Source organism: Chaetodon trifascialis, chromosome 2 (genome assembly GCF_039877785.1).
Source record: "Chaetodon trifascialis isolate fChaTrf1 chromosome 2, fChaTrf1.hap1, whole genome shotgun sequence".
NCBI lineage: Eukaryota > Metazoa > Chordata > Actinopteri > Chaetodontiformes > Chaetodontidae > Chaetodon > Chaetodon trifascialis.
This window is the reverse complement of record NC_092057.1, coordinates 32,268,406-32,288,198: the sequence shown is the minus strand read 5'-3', so window position 1 is coordinate 32,288,198 and position 19,793 is coordinate 32,268,406. Positions and strand designations below refer to the sequence as shown.

At 43.0% G+C, this 19,793-nt stretch overlaps 1 protein-coding gene across 2 annotated transcripts; it reads right to left on the bottom strand.

Moving 5' to 3' along the window:
* Positions 1-442: 442 nt before the first annotated feature.
* On the bottom strand, positions 443-17,986 carry vps37c (VPS37C subunit of ESCRT-I). Of its 2 annotated transcripts, none has more exons than XM_070980343.1 (5): positions 17,469-17,986; positions 16,969-17,078; positions 10,243-10,414; positions 6,342-6,424; positions 443-3,584 (listed from the first exon to the last, which is right to left on the bottom strand). In XM_070980343.1, the coding sequence occupies exons 2-5, from the start codon at positions 17,059-17,061 to the stop codon at positions 2,856-2,858; spliced, it is 1,077 nt and encodes a 358-aa protein (XP_070836444.1). In that variant the 5' UTR covers positions 17,062-17,078; positions 17,469-17,986; the 3' UTR covers positions 443-2,855. The 2 variants fall into 2 exon arrangements, with proteins under 2 accessions (XP_070836444.1, XP_070836452.1); XM_070980351.1 differs by having other exon boundaries at positions 17,677-17,979.
* Positions 17,987-19,793: the final 1,807 nt, after the last annotated feature.

Below are 19,793 nucleotides of genomic sequence, written 5' to 3'. Positions count from 1 at the left end.
CCCTCGGTTTGATTTGGCAGAGTGTTTATAGCAGTACAAAGAGTCTCGTATGTGACAATATTGTCTCTTAAGTTTAGAGACAAATTTCCTGTTTGTTAGTGCACCCCTGAATTCCCTCCAATCTCTAGTCTGCTCACTTGACTGATGATGTTGTGAACTGGGGGAAATTTTACAGTACTATAGCTGCTTTTTAGCTAAAATAATAATACTAATAAAGTGCTCCGAGAGGAGATGTAAAAGATAAAACATGATTAGTTTGATGAAATGTTACATTTCAAGGAAGTAACTTCATGTGATATTCTAGTTTGGGGGTTATTCCAAGGTGTAAAACAAATTTAGATATGTGGTGTCTACCTCTAAACAATACATAAATTATCCTTCATCAATTACCTATGTTGGAATTTCAATTATACAATTTGAATTGATTCAATTGACACAGAGCTGCTTGCCAAACTTTATATTTTCACTCCATTAAATTATACAGACGATATGTTTTCTCAATGATAGCATAAACTTAAAAGAAAGAAAACTTTTCTTTTGATAATCATTGTCAAGCATCAGTTCATGATAAAAGAGCAGATGTGGAGAGGAGGAGGAGGAGAGTGATGGAGAAGAGGTGAGGACAGAGGAGTGCTGATAGGGAGGGTACAGACAAAGCGGGAACAAAGATCTCAAACCACGTTTGGTTCTGTGTTAAATCAAACTGGTCTGTGAATGACAGAGACTCAAGCAAGTATCATTGTCTCAAATCTGGGTGTTGCTATAGGGCTATAGTGCTCCCAACTCCCCCTAAATCTCCATCGAATAATCTGTATTCCATTGCTAGCACCAGTAACCCACATAAGCCTTTCATTTTACTTGCTTGGAACACAAAAACCCAATACGCCTGTCTGTCTCTGTATTTGCTGGAAATGGTCCAATCATCCAAAGACCCCCAAACAAGCTGTTCAAAAAGGGATTTAAGACTGTGAAAAACTGGAAACTTTAAATAGCTTTAAGACTCTGAAAAACTCCTGATGTGGAATATCTGTTGGACAGGTGGGCAATCTGTTACATGACCCATTTAAACCAGCTAGTTTTATGTTGTAGCAAATATCTGTCGTCCACAGTAGCACATTCTGCAACATTTTACAGAATGTAAATACTCCTTTCCTGACTAGTCTTGCAAGTTATTTTTTGTGGAATAAGCTATACACATGAAACCACAAATGTAAGACATGTTACCAAAGCCTGCCCCCATAACCCTCGTGTTGTAAGGCTAAAAAAGAGCTGCATAAATACAGACCATTTATTGAGAGACATTTAACTTAGATATTAAAAAGGGATGGGGGTTTGTTTGGTTGCTTTCATGCAAATTTTCTGCCATGCATTCGTACCATGTGGAAGAACGCCAATTTTTTTCTGAGGAGGGTAAAGGAATGACCCACCTTACTCAGCCTCCAACTGGCTAGTACTCCTTGCCTTTGTTGATGGTTTGGTGCCTTTGTTGATGGCATGATGAGTGATGATTGGTTGGGGTTATGGTAAGAATATCAAGGCAAACAAATCTGAGAGCAGGGTGGGTCATTCCTTTGCCATCCTTGGAAAAACAATATGCTGGAAAAATGCAAAATGTCGTCCAAATGACGAAAAATACTGAAAGAAAGAGTGTGACATGACACAACCAAATAAACAACAGAGCATAATACCAATGGAGAGACATTTTTCTTCCGTCACATAGCATTGTAGATAACATTGCACTGTTAATATGTTTGTTCCCTTTCCTGCAAATCATTTAAAATCCTGAAAACAAAATGCCAGGGGGAATAGACCAGTGGTGAGAAAATAAATCAGAAGCTTGGCTGACAACTACTGTTCCCAACTGCCTGTCCTGCATGTTGTCAATGTGTCACCAAGCTTGAACAAAACACTTTACTGTGCTACTTTCTGGTTTGACCAGGCTCTTACAGTGATGGAAAGGCATGCACAGCTGCTGACACGCATCTGCAGCTAACCTCCCCTTTGAATGTCAACAATAAATTAAAGGAGAAAAACAAAAGTATTGTCATTGTCATAAGGGTCTTTGGTTGAAGAAACCATTTGGTTGGAGTTACTGGTGATTCTTCTACCCACTGCTCATGTGTAATGCACATAAAGAAATGTACCTGCTACTGTTAACACCTGCCATATTTATTGTTTGAAGCAGGAAACTGTCTAGAAGAACTGATAGACCATGCTGCCACAACAAAGAGTAACATTCCCTCATAACTCTGCATCTTGGTCGTGAATAAGAATGTCAACCAGACAGATTCTAGTCAGACAGCTAGCAGACATTTAAGTAGTGTTAGAAGGACAGATTTTTTTCATGTATTTGTCATAGGGGGGAGTGCAGTTGTGTGTTTATAAGGACTTTCTGATTGCCAAAAAGCAACACACACACACACACACACTCACTCACTCACTCACTCACTCACTCACTCTTGAAAAGGAAGAGGAGGAGGAATGGAGCAATGGAGAGAGGGAGGACAGTGATTGTATGATGACACAAGTGTTTCAACACTTAAACACAATGCAACAACCTGAGACTAGTGTAGGGGAATTGGTGGGATGTGGGGTGACAGAGTAAGGGAGAAGGGAGAGGAAAGAGAAAGACTGGGAGATAAACAGATTGACAATTAGTGAAAGAGAGGAAAAAGTGCAACAAAGATAAGTAAAGAGACCTCTTGAATCTATGATGATGAAAGAAATGAAGAGGGAGTGTAGAAAAGGTAAAAAGACAAGAGGATGAGATGGAGGAGAAGAGGAGTTGCGGGGGGGGGGGGGGGGGGGTACTGAGAACTGGGAAGAAAAATTCAGACAGAGGAACAGTAGTGCTTTCAGGAGTACGGCTGTGGAACTCCATATCCTGGTCTGTAGATCGGCCGGCTCGTTGGTGACTGAGAATTGGAATAGGAGGGCCCAGCCGGGTAGCTGTAGCCACCATAGCTATAGGAGGCCGGATATGGTGCAGGGCCACTCTGGGGGTGGCTGGGGGTGTACTGACCGAATGCTGATCCCGGGTGTGGAGTAGGGAAGGAGGACTGGGTTGGGTAAGGGCAGACAACTGATGCTGGAGGCCCAAAAGCAGGCCTGGGGCCAGAGTAACTCCCTGCTGGGGTGAATGGCGACCCAGAAACTGGGTATGAAGGGAACTGTGACAGGGGGTTGGTTGGACCAGAACCTGCTGCCGCCGCAGGGGTAGGATTGGAGGTTGTAGCAGGGTACGGGCTGTAGGGGAGGCCGGACGAGCCCCCTGCAGATGAGGAGGCTGGCTGCGAGGCGTTTTGGTAGCTGGAGGACTGAGATTTGGAGTTCGGCTGCTGCTGATTTGTCGTCGTTGCTGTTGTTGTCTGTTGATTCCATGGCGAGGGCATGACGGCGGGGTCCTGGCTGATGCCTGCTGATGATGTCATGGTGGTGGGCTTTCCCTCGCTCCTCTGTCGCAGTATCTCCTGGAGTTTCTCTATCTGCACCCGTCTTTTGTGAGCAAGAGAGCGGAGGGACAAGAAGCGGTCGAGGAAGGAGTCCAACAGCAGAGAGCCCTCCAGAAACTCATCAGCTAGAGCCTGCAGACAAAGAGACAATCCGTGACAGTGATACCTACTGCTGAGGAGATGATACTATTTCAAGGACTTAACTCCCTATAAAGCAGGCTCTAAAAATAACTCCCTCCAAGCAGAAATGTCTCAGAATGGCCACAAACTGTCGAATGGCCTGCTTACACATAGCTGGGACAGTGATTGGCTGCTATTCATTATGAATAGGACCTAGCATTGCATCCCAGAGCCACCTACTTGGCTACAGAGATTTAAGAAGCATGCAGTGCACTACAGGAAAGTTGAGAAGTCCAACTTTATGTAAAAATACTCAATGTGAGTGACAACCAGACATGAACTAATCAAGCTACTCTGCTATATTAGAGGAGTGGGTGCATCCACGATGGGGATTGCTTCCAGTGCACATACAGGACCACAATGCAGATCAGCCTTATCTGCTTGGGTGTCACTGTTGTTTTAAAATAGCTTCAACAATGCATACAGCATTGAAAAGAACAAAACATTTTTCGGTATTTGAGAAACAAACAAGACGTGAATTACTTGCTTGTGCTTAGTATGGCATCTACATCAAAAAAAATACTGTCCAAATGGAGTGGGGTATGTAAATCAAAGCAAAGACCTACAGCTTCATGAGAGGCCAGAGACTGCATACTACTTAGCGTCGCTGGCTGTAAGAATTTAAAACACTGCTGTAGGTGTACAAACCTGTAAGGGGACCAGCCCAGCACACTACACTACGGTACCTGTATGACCATGTTCTGTTGTAGACTGGAACATCTCTGTAATCAAGACGTTTTTTTTATGCACGTCAAAATGAATTATGCCTCCACAAAATTATAGGTTTTTTTTTTCTTTACTTCCTTCAAGTACTCTTTAAGACCAAAGCATATCCTTTGGGTTGAAGTATGCAAAAGGTTTGAGCAGACTGCTATGTTGTAAAATGTATGACCTAAAATCTTAAACCACGGCGTGTTACTAACTTAGCTCCTTCCCCGGAGTCTCTGTGCTTGGTCGTCTTGCAGGTTCCACAGTGGCTGAATCTGGATTGTGGATTGCAGCTGTGTCTCCTGCCTTGGCCCTGCCTGACATCCACTGCAACTGCTACTACTGTTATTACATCCACTGTCACTGTTACTGTGACTGCATGTCTGTCTGTCTGTCTCTCTCTGAGACTGCATTTCTGTCTGTCTGTCTCTGTCTGTTTGTGTCTGTCTCACTCTCCCTCTATTGCTCTCCCTCTCTCGCCCAACTGGTCGAGGCAGATGGCCGCCCACCCAGAGCCTGGTTCTGCCCGAGGTTTCTGCCTGTTAAAAGGAAGTTTTTCCTCGCCACTGTCGCCAAGTGCTTGCTCATGGGGGAATTGTTGTTTCTCTGTAGATAGAAGAGCTTGGTCTGTACCAGCTCTACATGGAAAGTGTCCTGAGACAACTTCTGTTGTGATTTGGCGCTATACAAATAAAATTGAACTGAATTGAATTGAATTGAATTGAATTGAATTGAACTGTATGGCTTAAGGATTCTTCAGTAAAACAGTGGTGACTGCGCTACAGTTTTTATGCTCTGTGTGTTCTTATTGATAAGATAAGATAAATCTTTATTGTCTCACTTGGGAGAAATTCATCTCGGACAAACAAGAGACTCAAGGCACCACAGCCACACAGCCAACCCAGATCCATGCCCCACATATACAATCAAACCACAATTGTCATACAACACACAATCCACACATTACCCCCAATCCATATTACACACTGCTCTTGATAAATAAATTCAAACAAAATTTTTACACTATATCCTGAAATAAATGAAATGATTTCACAATGCCCTACAAAGAAATTAACCACAGAAGCAATGGCCTATGCCACATTATTGCACATTCCCCTCTTCTCACAGCAGTGCACTAACACACATCCACTTCATTTCCTGCTGTTAAGTAGCTTGACTGATAGTGGGATAAACGAGAGTTTGTACCTGTTCAACTTACAGCTTGGTATCCTGTGCCTTCTGCCTGAAGACATCAGTTCATACTCTTTGTAGAGGATGTGGTTTGGATCTGTGGTGAATTTTTGACCTTGTTTCAGTGTTTGCATGTGTTGTTGTTGCTCTGTGCTGTTTATTTATTCATTTATAGTATACAGTGGAGTCCAAAACTAATCTCCCCATGGCGACAAGGGGACCAGTTGACTTAGTAGTTACCACCAGAAATAGCAGCTGGCTGAACTTATTTTTATTCAGACAACTTTTAAGCTTATACATTAAACTGTTCTAGATTTTGAACATTTTCTGAGTACTGCTGCTAATGTAAAAGGCTACATCATGACATATCATAATAATATCATTACAAGCAGCCAACAACTGACATGGCATTGAGTGTCTAGTTGTTTTAGCACTCAGGGGCTCACATTAATATCAGTGGTCAGGGGTTTGCAATACTTAAACCAGCCATTACCATTTGCGTCTTCATACTTTGAGCACATATTGAACAGTACTGTCATCCCAAAGTGCTAGGACTATAATCTGGTAATTTACTGCTTTCACCTTTGTCCTCCTAACAGCTGTTTGCTCATACAATTCATGGCCTACTAATTGAAGAAATTATGTACGATACAGTAAAGAATGAAAATGTTTAATGTAAATACATTGCTAAAAATTTGTAATCACACCCAAATGGGCCTCTTTTATATTTCCAAACTACTAAACTGTCAAAGTACCTGTATGCCAAATACAAATACACTGAGAATCAATGTTTAACAGGTAAGTTCTGACCTCTGACTCTGCCTCCGTTTTGCTGCCCTCTGTCTGCAGTTTGTAGAACAATGCCTCTGGAGACACCTGGCCCACCATTCCATCTGAGGAGGAGAGCAAGTGAGAGAGAGAGAGAGAGAGAGAGAGAGAGAGAGAGAGAGAGAGAGAGAGAGAGAGAGAGAGAGAGAAGAAAAACTGGTTCTGTTCATTAGGGTGACTGACAATTGTGTACAGTGACATCTTTAAATGGGAAGGGTGACTACAGACAAAGAAGTTGGCAAACTACTGTCAATCTCCATTTGCACATGTGCATGTCATACATTGAGACAATTTGTTTAAATTGTGGAAAAGTCTTTTTTCATACCAATTACTTTCATAGTTTTGGCAGATTGAATACTTTGTTTCAGTAGTCATGGAAACTAAGCACATTTCTTTAAAGACTGGAATGCTGAACACACAAGTGCTTAAAGAGTATCTTGGCAGAATCTGAAAAACCTTTTTATTCTGACCTGCTATGTCTGAAGTTCTTTTATATCTAAGTAGGGTGACCAGATGTCCTGCTTAGCACGGGACAACATGCATTTCCATTACTTTTCACACACCCCTCAAATTGTGACGTTGTCCCGCATTGTTATTGACAGTCAGACTCTACTTTTCAAATGTGTGTTTTACAATCTGGCATTTATCTAATGGCTATGTGGAGAAAGCGGTGAGGGCTGTCATCAGGGGGTGGGGCAGGCTTTTTGATCATGTCAATCAAACTGGGACGCAGACGCAGGTTAAGGGCACGCCCACCAATGAGAAAGAATGCAAATCAGGTCGCAACGGCATGCGGCACGAGACATGGAGGAAAGGGAGGAAAGCACGACCCGTATGGCTAAGAAAAGGAAATGAAACTCCAACAAAGGCTGGGAAACTATCCCTGGGTCCCTGGGTGAAACCAGTGGAAGGCGAGTCTGGTCAAGTTTTGTGTGAAGTTTGATTGAGTCATTTTTCTGTTTCACAAGGAGGTGAATACGACGTGAATCGACACAGACAATTCAAGACTTACAAGAAACATGTTGCTCAAAAGGGTGCTTCCCAGTCTATGCATACGTTCCTGCTAAAACTCAAGATTCAAACAGATAAGGTGACAGCAGCTGAACTAACTAGCGTTTACCACACAGTAAAACACTCCCTATCATGCAGGTCAAAACACAGACAAAACTTTAAAAAAAATTCAGCCAGGTGCTCTCCTTGGTGCTGGAAGAGCATTAATTGTGTTACTATGATGGACAAAACTGAAAAAAATATTATTTTATTTAATATAAGTTTTTGTTTCCTACTGACCAGTTTTGATTTGTATTTCTGGTTTCATTTATTTTCTTTATTATTTTATGTAGTGCCTAATTTTATACCCAGTGGTGCCTTTAGTTGGTATTGTCCAGTAAATGCATTTCATTTGTGCAGTTAATCTATGTGATTCTGAGCTGAGTGAGTTTTGTTTTGTTCAGATAATCAGCCTGTGTAGCCTACTATATGTAGCCTAATCCAGTACATGTTATACTTGAACATGTGGTTCAGTACATTGTTCTACTAGAACAAACACTTTAATGCGGTGTGTGGAGAAAATACAGGCAAGCCATACCCTTTTAAAGTACATTAAAGCACTATAACTGAAAGAACAACTGTAGCCTTGACTGTCTATTCTGTTTAATTGTACACAGTCAGGTTTGTTAACTTGAGAGGCACTATGAAACAGTATGAAAGTTCCAGGCTTACTATGTTTTCTTACATGAGAGAACTTGGGAAAGTTGCATTTAAATAAGATATATTTGTTAAGTTTTTATTTGCAGTCTGTTATGTGCTATTGAAACAACCAGATGGCAAAAAATAGTTATGTTATAAGCTAAGGGGCAGAACAGAAATGTTTGTTTTTTGTTTTTTTTTTAAGTTATTTTAGACTACCTCGTTGCATTGGTATCCCACATTGTCCCACAGAAACATAGTTTTTGTCCCACATCTAGTGAATTGGGATCTGGTCATCCTGTATCTAAGCACTGAATATTTGAACACTTCACCTACATCCACCATAATATGAAATCAAACATAAGACAGCTGAATACGCATCATCATCAAGAATTCATACTAGTTTTCCTATAGACAACCGACCAGTGTGACTTCATATTCATGACCTTGTTTTTTTATTTTTGTCTGTTTGTTTGTTTTTTGTGTAGCTGCATTTCTGAGCTGGTTTATGTGCTAATTAATGCAAAGTCATCCCAAAGCTACAGTATATGAGACCATTTGGTGGCAGCACACTCAATTCACTAAAATCCAATATTACACGAACAATGGATAAATAATAAATTATAAAAACAAATGCATCATACATCATCTCAGAACAGAATGTGATCAGTTCAGGCTGCCTATAATAACATCAGGACAGTCAGGTGTCTGTGGTCAGTTCAGATTGTAAGATTGTAATAACAGCAGAAAAAAGAGGAATGAATGGTGTAGAATAGGGATGTAACAATATATTGAATCTTGTGACACTGCGATACAAATATGGCTCAATGCCATTGTGGGACTGCGACACTATTTACCATTTACGTGGTTATTCACCATTTCTAATTATTTTTTTGAACAGCAGAGGGCACAATGTGTGCAAGCCAAGTACTGCTAGAAATAAATGAAGAGTGAATGTGCTGATAACGAAAAAGCTGCTCTGTCGACTTTTAGAACCGATGTGTGGCAGCATTTTGGTTTTCCTGTTTCAAGAACTGACAATGGCGAAAAGGAAACTAACACAAAACAACTGCCGGATGATGGTCGACTGCATTACGGGAAACACTTCAAAACATGAGAAGCCACCAGACAGAAAAACTCAAATCACAAAAACATATTGTGAGAAAATGCTTGAGCGAAGCCAAAGGAGCTTGAAAGAAGCATTCGGAGCCCCGCTTCCCCATAACAGTCCAAGAGCTGAAGAAATAACAAGATGCATCGGTGAATATATAGCCAAACAGATGGGTGGACTTCACAAGCTACTCAGAGCTATATCACAGTCATAGCTCATGTTATGACCAGCAAATGGGAAATTAAAACTTTTGTCCTCTTTTCCAATCACACACTGGACTCAACATAGCTGAGGCTTTGAAATCTGCTGTTTTGGAGTGGGAGCTCAACATGAAGAATAATAACAATCATCACGGTACTGCTGTCGTCACAGACAATGAATGAAATATGGATGCAGCAGTGAGAGAGGCTGTACTTTCCCCACGTATATAGTGTTGTACACACACTTTAAACCTCGCTGCACACATTTATTTGAATGTAGGCTGCGCCAGCCGTCTGCTTGGTTGAGTGAGGCGTACACCAGCATTTTTTCACCTCAGAAACTGTTGTACCGTGTGTTTTTGGTATCGTTACATCTCTATGGTAGAAGCTTTATGGCAGCAGAGATTTCAGCAAAACAGTTGAAATAATATATATGGAGAAAACCAAGTTAAGGTCATTGAACCTGTATTTTTGTCTGTAATCATTCTTTAACTTGTTAAAATTACAAAGTTGTCAGTGTATTGTTGTAAGTGCTGTAGTGAGCTTAAATCCCAAGAACACCCTGCATTGCATTGAGTTACAAAAGCTAGTGAAATAGATGCTCGACCAGAAGTGACGTCAGTACTCCGGCTTTCTGCTTTAACAATCTCTTGCTGATTTAGTAAGTGTAAAGGACGTTTTAGCATAATACCCACAATAGCAAATGGCTACAAAAATACCAGTGTATCACTGCAAGATTCATTTTTATTTGTTGTGACATTTCCAAAGTCTGCGCAAAGATGCTTAACAGTCCGACACAATCACAGCTCTTGAGAAAGTCTCAGAAGTCGTCCTTCACTACATTTATGCAAGCATCCACCCTTTGCTCCTCCTTCCCTCCTACCTCGTAGGGAGCAGTGTTGCCTGTAGGTTTCTCTGACAGCCTCTAGGTGAGAATATCTCTCTACCAACACCTCCTTCTGTGACTCCAGACGAGGCTTCATGTCAAGGTTTTGCTCAGCCAGGCTGCGATTTGATGCCAGTGCCATCTCTCTCTCCAGCTGAATATTCTGGATCTGAAGGGGAAAAAGACAGACATCAGACTACAGCACGACGGCATTACATTTTAGGCAATTTGTGGAGGGCGTTAAATGCTGAGGACATTAAATGCTGAGGGAATCACCTACTGTTAAGGGCCTAAGGCTGCCATCTGGTCAGATTGGTCAGTACAGGTGACAGTAACGGTCAGATTAGAGTAGCGTATTAGAAAAGGGTATTTTTTACAATCTTTTCTTACAACATTTGAAAACTTTGGGTCATAAGGATATGATACCCAGTAGGTGGAGTAGGTAGAGAGCAAGTTGAAGCACCTCTTAAGAACAGGTGGAGAGTGATTTCACATTAGAAATAAATGTTGGAAAAGATGTAATCATGTGAACACTGCAACTGCAACTATTTGTTTAAGTGGTGGCTTCTGGTCACTCAGACAAAACATGTGTGTCTGTTCCACAAGTTTTCCTCAAGCTTTCATTCAGACATGGCCGGATGTCACAGAAAGTGTAACAACACTTGGTGTCATTTGACACCTGGTGCACAGAGGGAGCAGTACACAAATAGATTTGTATTAAAAATAAACCAACACAAAAACTATAATCCACAAATATTTTACTATCCACACACAAGCACCTCTTAATTTGTTTTTTTGTAAATCATTGTTTGAATGAATGCAAAAAGTTTATTCACGAATGTAAATTGATTTATGAATCAAAAGCTTTGCTAGTGAACTGGAAAAATCCGTATTTGTGGATCAAAGGGCACGCAAGATCCACCTGTGTAATTTTGAGACAAATATTCCATTGTTTTCCCTGTGTAGAATCACATGCAAAGCTACTTCTTCAGTATTACCTAACAGCATGTGCATATCCGGCTCATCAGTGCCACTTTCAGAACTAGTGGTCAAAATTGCACATAGACTGCATGGTTTCTGCTGACACTCCAAAATATGCTACAGAGACATGAAGAGGGAGACACACTGCTAAACGGTTCACAATTGTCAAACATGAATATGAGTGAATTGTGATACTGTAAAAATACAATACAAAGCTTTACAATATATTGATCAAATACTGGCTGTATTTGCCAACTCACATCCTGAGACCCAACAAAATCAAGTCCTGAACAAGGCAAGACGCCAGCCATGGTGCAGAACAACATGAATAGATTTACTCGAGTTTGAATTAACTGCTGATATTCCCTATGTAACCCTATGATGGCGATCTCAGGACTTGGCGTTTGTAGCATCCATTCCAGTTGAAAATGAAATAAATCTTTTTTTGTCTGCTGTAGAATACATATCCATCCATCCATCCATCCATTGTCTTCCGCTTATCCGGGGCCGGGTTGCGGGGGGAGCAGTCTGAGCAGGGACGCCCAGACTTCCCTCTCCCCAGACACTTCCTCCAACTCTTCCGGGGGGATCCCGAGGCGTTCCCAGGCCAGCCGAGTGACGTAGTCACCCCAGCGTGTCCTGGGTCTTCCCCGGGGCCTCCTCCCGGTGGGACATGCCTGGAACACCTCCCTAGGGAGGCGTCCAGGGGGCATCCGATAGAGATGCCCGAGCCACCTCAGCTGACTCCTCTCGATGCGGAGGAGCAGCGACTCTACTCTGAGCTCCTCCCGGGTGACAGAGCTCCTCACCCTATCTCTAAGGGAGCGCCCCGCCACCCTGCGGAGGAAACTCATTTCAGCCGCTTGTATCCGGGACCTCGTTCTTTCGGTCATGACCCAAAGTTCATGACCATAGGTGAGGGTAGGAACGTAGATTGACCGGTAAATCGAGAGCTTCGCCTTTCGGCTCAGCTCCTTCTTTACCACGACAGACCGATACAGCGACCGCATTACTGCAGCCGCTGCACCGATCCGCCTGTCAATCTCACGTTCCATCCTTCCCTCACTCGTGAACAGGATCCCAAGATACTTAAACTCCTCCACTTGAGGCAGGAACTCTCCCCCAACCTGAAGGGAGCAAGCCACCTTTTTCCGGTCGAGAACCATGGCCTCGGACTTGGAGGTGCTAACTCTCATCCCAGCTGCTTCACACTCGGCTGCGAACCGCCCCAGCGCATGCTGAAGGTCCTGGCTCGAGGTAGCCAACAAGACAACATCATCCGCGAAAAGCAGAGACAAAATCTGCCGGCCCCCGAACCGAACCCCCTCCGGCCCCTGGCTGTGCCTAGAAATCCTGTCCATAAAAATGGTGAACAGAACCGGTGACAAAGGGCAGCCCTGCCGGAGTCCAACATGTACCGGGAACAGGTCCAACTTACTGCCGGCAATGCGGACCAAGCTCCTGTTCTGGTTGTACAGGGACTGTACAGCCCTCAACAGAGGGCCTTCAACCCCATACTCCTGGAGCACCTCCCACAGAATGACTTCTCCAAGTCCATGAAGCACACGTGGACTGGTTGGGCAAACTCCCATGAACCCTCAAGCACCCTGTGGAGGGTATAGAGCTGGTCCAGTGTTCCACGGCCAGGACGAAACCCGCATTGTTCCTCTTGAATCCGGGGTTCGACTATCGGCTGGATTCTCCTCTCCAGTACCCTGGAATAGACTTTACCAGGGAGGCTGAGGAGTGTTATCCCCCGATAGTTGGAACACACCCTCCGGTCCCCCTTTTTAAAAAGAGGGACCACCACCCCAGTCTGCCAGTCCAGAGGCACTGTCCCCGTCTGCCACGCGATGCTGCAGAGGCGTGTCAACCAAGACAGTCCTACAACATCCAGAGACTTGAGGTACTCAGGGCGGATCTCATCCACCCCCGGCGCTTTGCCACTGAGGAGCTTGCAAACTGCCTCAGTGACTTCAGCCCTGGTGATGAATGAATCGACCTCCAAGTCCCCAGTCTCTGCTTCCTCTACAGAAGACATGACAGAGGAATTGAGGAGATCCTCGAAGTATTCCTTCCACCGCCCGACAATATCCCCAGTTGAGGTCAACAGCTCCCCACCTCCACTGTAAACAGTGTTGACAGAAAGCTGCTTCCCCCTCCTGAGGCGCCGAACGGTTTGCCAACCTCCCTCGGGATCTGGTTGAAGCTCTCCCGGAGGTGGGAGTTGAAAACTTCCCTGACAGCGGGTTCCGCCAGACGTTCCCAACAGACCCTCACGGTACGTTTGGGTCTGCCAAGTCTGTCCTGCTTCTTCCCCTGCCAGCGAATGTAGAATACATATCTCCTCTGTAAATCACAGCCCTGAGCTCTACGTTAAGAAAACATCAAAAACCAAAAGGGAGAAAGTAATATTATATTCATATTGTGGTTTCATGGAGCCTGGTCTCATTGCCATAATGTCAAATACCAATGCTTTGTTATTTTCCTCGACATTTCATACAGACAGACAAGGTACCGTTTAGCACCTGTGTGAGTCACAACAGCTTTCAACTAACTCCACTGTAAACCCTTCAGCTGCAATATTAAGACACTCAGACGATGGTGACATATTCTAAAGTAAGTCTTAAGAGGGGTGGAGGTCAGGGTACAGTGGTGGGTCATATACACGACTTTGATCCATGTCCCATGAGAAACCCCTCCTTGTTTCCTATACCTCACCAAGCAGTTTTAATGCCTGAAACTAACCAAGTAGTTTTGGTGCCAAAAGCTAACTAAACTTCAACTGTTTCACAACACAACAATGTGTTGGAAAGGCTTTCTGACAGGAAGGCTTTGTTTGTCACTGGGATGAAAATGTGTTAAGCCAAGCAGTTGTTGTGCATGTCGAATATTGCCATGGGTGGGTTAACACTGGAGTTTGCTGAAAGCCTGGTATGTCTCATACACCTGGACCTGGATCCCTTGCTCTGGGAATGACAACTGGTTGCTTCATGATGGCGCCCAATAGTTTTGCATTATTTTGATGAAATATTGTTCTAGTGTCTGTATGATGTTGGAAACTTATTTAAATTCAGACAATCAAACCTTGCATAAAGCAGTAATGTCACTTTCCTATCATATGCAGAGCAGCACAACAACACAAGAGCCACAGACTCTGTACAATAGCACATATTAATACATATCCTGCTAATGTCTCACTCTTATATAACCTACAATTAACAATATATGTAAACTTTACTTTTGACAGCAAAAATTGATGTCTACATGTGATTTCAGTGGGACTCACTGTATGTAGGAGGGATTCTCACACCACTTTTTACAGTAAATCTCATTTTCCCATCAATTGTCAAGACACAAAGTTGGTCCACGTATAGTATGTAAAATATTTTTCTGGATGTTCATAATTTGATGCATTTTGGCATTTATCTCTAAATAGTCATTTAAAACAATTTAAAATTTACCAATTCACAGCATTTCCAAGTTTGTGAACCCCAATTTAGCTTCTTTGTGCAACAGAGACTTGAGTGATAAAGTTAAAGTGTGTTTGTACCACCTATGTCTATGCATAAAACCATGATCTGTTGCAGCCTCTAATGTCACAACATTCAACTCATTCAACATTCAACTGTGCTATGTTGGAAATATAGAAATCTTCCAGGACTGACCTATTCAGCTTGTTGTGCCTTTTACATAAAAGTGCTATGGTTCTTATACGGACACAAGACAAACATGCTTAATTCACATCACATTTATGTAGGGTTGGGTACCGAAATTCGGTTCCAAGAAGGAACCGAATCAAAAACGGCAGGTACCGGGTACCCATAAAAAATATTTACTTTCGGTTCTGCTTATCTGTTCTTGGACGTACTTGTAACCTTTTTTACAATGGCTGCGTGTCTGCCAGGAGTCAGGACCTGTCTGTTACGTGACTATGTCACGCATTAACGCTGACTTCAACAAGTCGGAGGAAAAAAAAAAAAAAAACACTTGAGAAACAAGAGGAAAAAGCTGTGGCTAACTGGGCTAACTATGCATGATGGACCATGGAAAACGCTCTAAAGTGTGGCTTCATTTTGAAAGACAATGAGATGAAAAAGGAAAGTGCAACATATGTCATAAGCTAATTAGCTGCAAGACAGGTTGCACGTCAAATTTGATGAAACATTTACGACTGCATGGCATCGACCTGAAAGACTGTACAGTGCTAATGTTGCTACAAGCAGCATTAGCACCTTGCCAGCAGCCCCAACAGAGACACCGTTCACGTGAAAAAGAGGCTGACAAAAGAGTAAACTGAGGAGTGTCGCCTCAGACATGACTTGTGTGCAGAATGTACAGAGCACCACGGCACGCACTTTAATTTTTATTTCACAGTTTATTTCTCAGGGATATTTACTTTATTCCTTTACCTTTTTCTTAAAATGTAAAGGAATAAAGTTACTTGTGTTAAATAAACATTTGACCTTCTATTTTTTTACTATTTGGAGTCGAAATAAGGAATCGTCAGGAACCGGAATCAATAAGCAGAACCAGAATCGGAATCGGATTCATAAAAATCCTAACAATACCCATCCCTACATTTTTGTATTGAGGTGCTTGTCAGAAAGAGGCTTAGGGCCATGGTACTCCACCAGAACGAGTCTGAAGGAGGTGTTTCTGACCATGCTGGAAATCAAAAATGTCCACACTGGAAGGCGGAGTAAATAGCTGGCCATCATAGAGAGGGAGGAGAGTGATACAGTTTAAATACAGAGATAACAACGCACATTTCCAGACATGTGACATTCATAGTGATGTCTTTTTCAGAAAGTTACAGAACTAGTCAGACACAATAAAAATCAGGCACAGATGGTCTTAAAACAATGCAGGCAAAAGCAGTCCATGTATTTGTTACATCCAATTCTGCAGTTAATTATCATCAGGTAGCAAAAATCCTTCTCCTTACCCACAAAGCCCTAAATGGAAAGGCATGATATTTTAAGAAGCTCAGACTATCCAAATAGAACACTGCATTTCCAGAATGCTAAAGTTTCTCAAACTAGAATGGGAGCCAAAGGCTTCAGCTGCCAAGCTCCTCTACTGAGGACCCATCTTCCAGTCTTTGTCCAGGAGGCAGATACCCTCTCTAGATTTAAGAGAAGGCTCACAACTTTCCTTTTTGATAAAGCTTACAGTAAGGGCTGGCTGAGGCTTGCCTTGACCAGCCCCTTAGATATGCTGCTATAGGACTAGGACTGCAGATAAATTCCCATGGTATACTGATACATACTCCTCTCTCCTCCTTTTCTCTCCATCTGTACACATTCATGACCCATTAATGCATGTTACACACTTGGCTTCCTCCAAGGATGTCTTCATGTTCACTCGCAGGCTCATGGCTAAACCTGGACTGTGTTTGCCATGGTCCTGCTTGGTGCCCACTGCTACAGTTATTATTATTAGTCATACAGCTGTTAGTATCACTGATTATTCTCCCTCTCACTCTCTCTCTGTCTCTCCCAGTTCCACACTGTTTTGTATAGTTGCCTGACAAAAGATCCCCTCAGTTGCTGTTGAAGAGTGGAAGGATATTTACTCACTTCCCCTATCCACACTGTCAAGTCAACTTTAAAGATTAAACTACCTACAGATTTGACTAGCAGGACAGTTTGGCAGGTTTGTGTCAACTGACCTCGCACTTCTCCTGAAAACCTTTCGCCTGAGAGTTCAGACTCTGTGAAAGTAAAGCATCATTTTTACCTCGTCAGACTCCAGAGCCATAGACTCCACCCTCTCCGGGTTGTCCAGGAGCTCCTGTAGCTCTGATTGGCTCAGGTCCTGGAGCTTCTCCATTTGATTTGCCAGGAGGGCTGTTCATCACAAAGGAACCAGGAAATAGGAGTTAAAAACAATGTTTGAAAACAGAAAGTAGACGGTCAGAGGTATTTTAATGTTGCAAACCTTGTTCACCAATTTACCAAGCCATTGTTGACAACTCAAGACAAAACAAACCATATCGCCTGCAGCCCCTCTCTCTATATATAAAATAACCACCATGTCAAACGTGGGCATTTTTTATCAGTAGAAGAGAGTAGCAACACATTCAGAATGTTGTATTTTGTACACAGCTCATTATAGCTAGCTAGCATATTCAAGTCATACTATCGAGGTAAGTGATTGCAGGCCACAACACAAAAAAGCTGTCAAGATGACAAGTGACTGTGAAGAAGGAAAACGGGTGGAGAAGAACTGGTACTTACACGATGCTAGCAAACCAAATTCAGCCTAACACTGACTGGTGGTGACATCCAACACCCCCTATTTATTTCAACAGACAGGTGACGTGACACGTCCTCAGGACCTCCGACCTGCCCTGACGGAATCCAGCTGAACCAAAAGCTGCCGAGTCGCTTTCGACGTACTTTGGCCGGCAAGCTAACTTACTACTCAGCCGACGTCCAATCTCACCTGACGGTTCCGCGTTGAGAAATCTGATGACAACAACAGTTGGAATGATCGCAATGTCAGGCACTTAGCCACCGTCAACTTCGACGGACGCCCAGCGATTCGGCGACCAACAAAGAAGCCCCGAATGACTCCGCTCGGTCCTGACGATCAGCGACAAACGTCGCTGTATCAGGATAATGTTTACTAAAGTAAACAGACGACTGCAATTGACAAAAGATATTAACGACTGACAATTTTTCTTTACCAAAAATAGGAAAGTTTCACTCCATACTGATATAAACCGCCGCCATTTTAGGAACCACCCATGTTCGTGGTTTGCGGGGGCGCTTGGGACAAACTAAAACGTTCTAAAACAGCACCGGTGAACTGTAACGAACTCCTGAGTCATAGTCATAAACGTTTTTAATACGTTCTGGCTGCTGACATATTTGGGTGTAGTTATTCAGACTCGGTCCCTTTTCTTTCCAATCTCCCCTGTATTGCAGGATAATGGTAGGGCCCTGTGCTCAACTGATATAACGGATGAGACGATCATGTTACATGTACTGCTGCCAGTGTCACTCAATTGCAAATTATCAGTTTCCTTACTCTGCTGGAGGATCTACACACTACTGCTTCCTTTAGAAATGAGGACCGCTGAGTCACAACTGGACTAATTACAGGGTTTTCTGTCTAGATACAGATTAAGCTGTAATGTGTGCCTGACATCTAACAAAAAGGAAGGCAGTCAGTATACTAGTGATACTCAGGATGGATACTGATTAGTAAGCAGATTGTTTACACACTAACTTCACGTACTAAGAAATCTTGCGACAGGTGCGTTGATGTCTTCAATGTATTATTACCATAATAGGAGATGCCTAGCCTCTGGCCCCGCAAAGACATTCTCAGGTTTTCATCACACACAGCTTTAATACTAATATTTTTTTTTCTGAACTTTTTCCCCCTTTATCCAGTCTAACAGTCTCTTTAACATTTTTTTCTTTTAACATTTTTTTTAACAATAGGTCATAAATATCCTTTGTTTTCTCTGTCTCCTTCATTGTCAGGAAGAATGACCTCACAAGTCTTATCAAGGTGCTGGTTTACTCATTTGACTTAAGCGAGTGACAGCACTTGTCCTTGTGTACATGTTAGAGTGTATAATGTCAGTGGTGCTTCTCAAAATTTTCAAGCCCAAACAGGAACCAAGTATTCTTTTTATATGAGCATACCTGGTCTTTGCATCCCTTAGTCTCCTGGAGCAGTAGTACAGTTGCAGTTATATCTCAGCTGTTTTCTCTGAATCGGGTTTCGCACCACTCTCATCAAAAATGTGCCCAAAAAGCAAATCTGCTGCTGTTTGAACTTAAAATTGGCTTTGTTCAATTTGAGGCCAGCTGCTTTGAACACTTTCAGTACTAGCTCCAGACCTCTATCATGGGTTTCCTCAGTTTCTCGTGAACTAGCATGTCATTCATGTTCCTTCCTTTTCTGTTGAAAGATTTCTGCCAAATGGGAGTTGGCAGAAGGCATATCTCCCAAAGGGAATGATGAAAGTGCTAATTTGTGGCTATCCCTGTTCAAGGGAATCTGGTAAAATCCACTGGTGGCATTTGACATGAAATAATGACATGATCACTTTAAACCCTGAGAGCTTTGATGTGGACTACAGGAAAACCAAAGGCTGCAGTCACACTCCCATTCACATCGACGGGGCTGAGGTTGAACGTGTCTCCAGCTTCAAGTTCTTGACCGTCCACATCTCTGAGGACCTCTCCTGGACCCTCAACTCATCCACCTTGATAAAGAAAAGTCAAGAACACCTCTACTTCCTGAGGAGACTGAGGAAAGTTAACCTGGCTCATCAGATCCTGGTCAACTTCCACCGCTGCCCCATTGAGAGAGTCCTGACCAACTGCATCTCAGTATGGTACGGCAGCTGCTCAGTCTCCGAGCAGAAGGCCCTGTAACCGGTGGTAAAAACCACCTAGTACATCACCGGTGCTCAGCTAACTGCCATCGAGGACCTCCAGCACAAGCGGTGTCTAAGAAGGGCACACAGTATCAGCAGTGACAGCTCCCACCCAACCATGGACTGTTTGCCCCCCTACCATCTGGTAGGAAGCTCAAGAGTC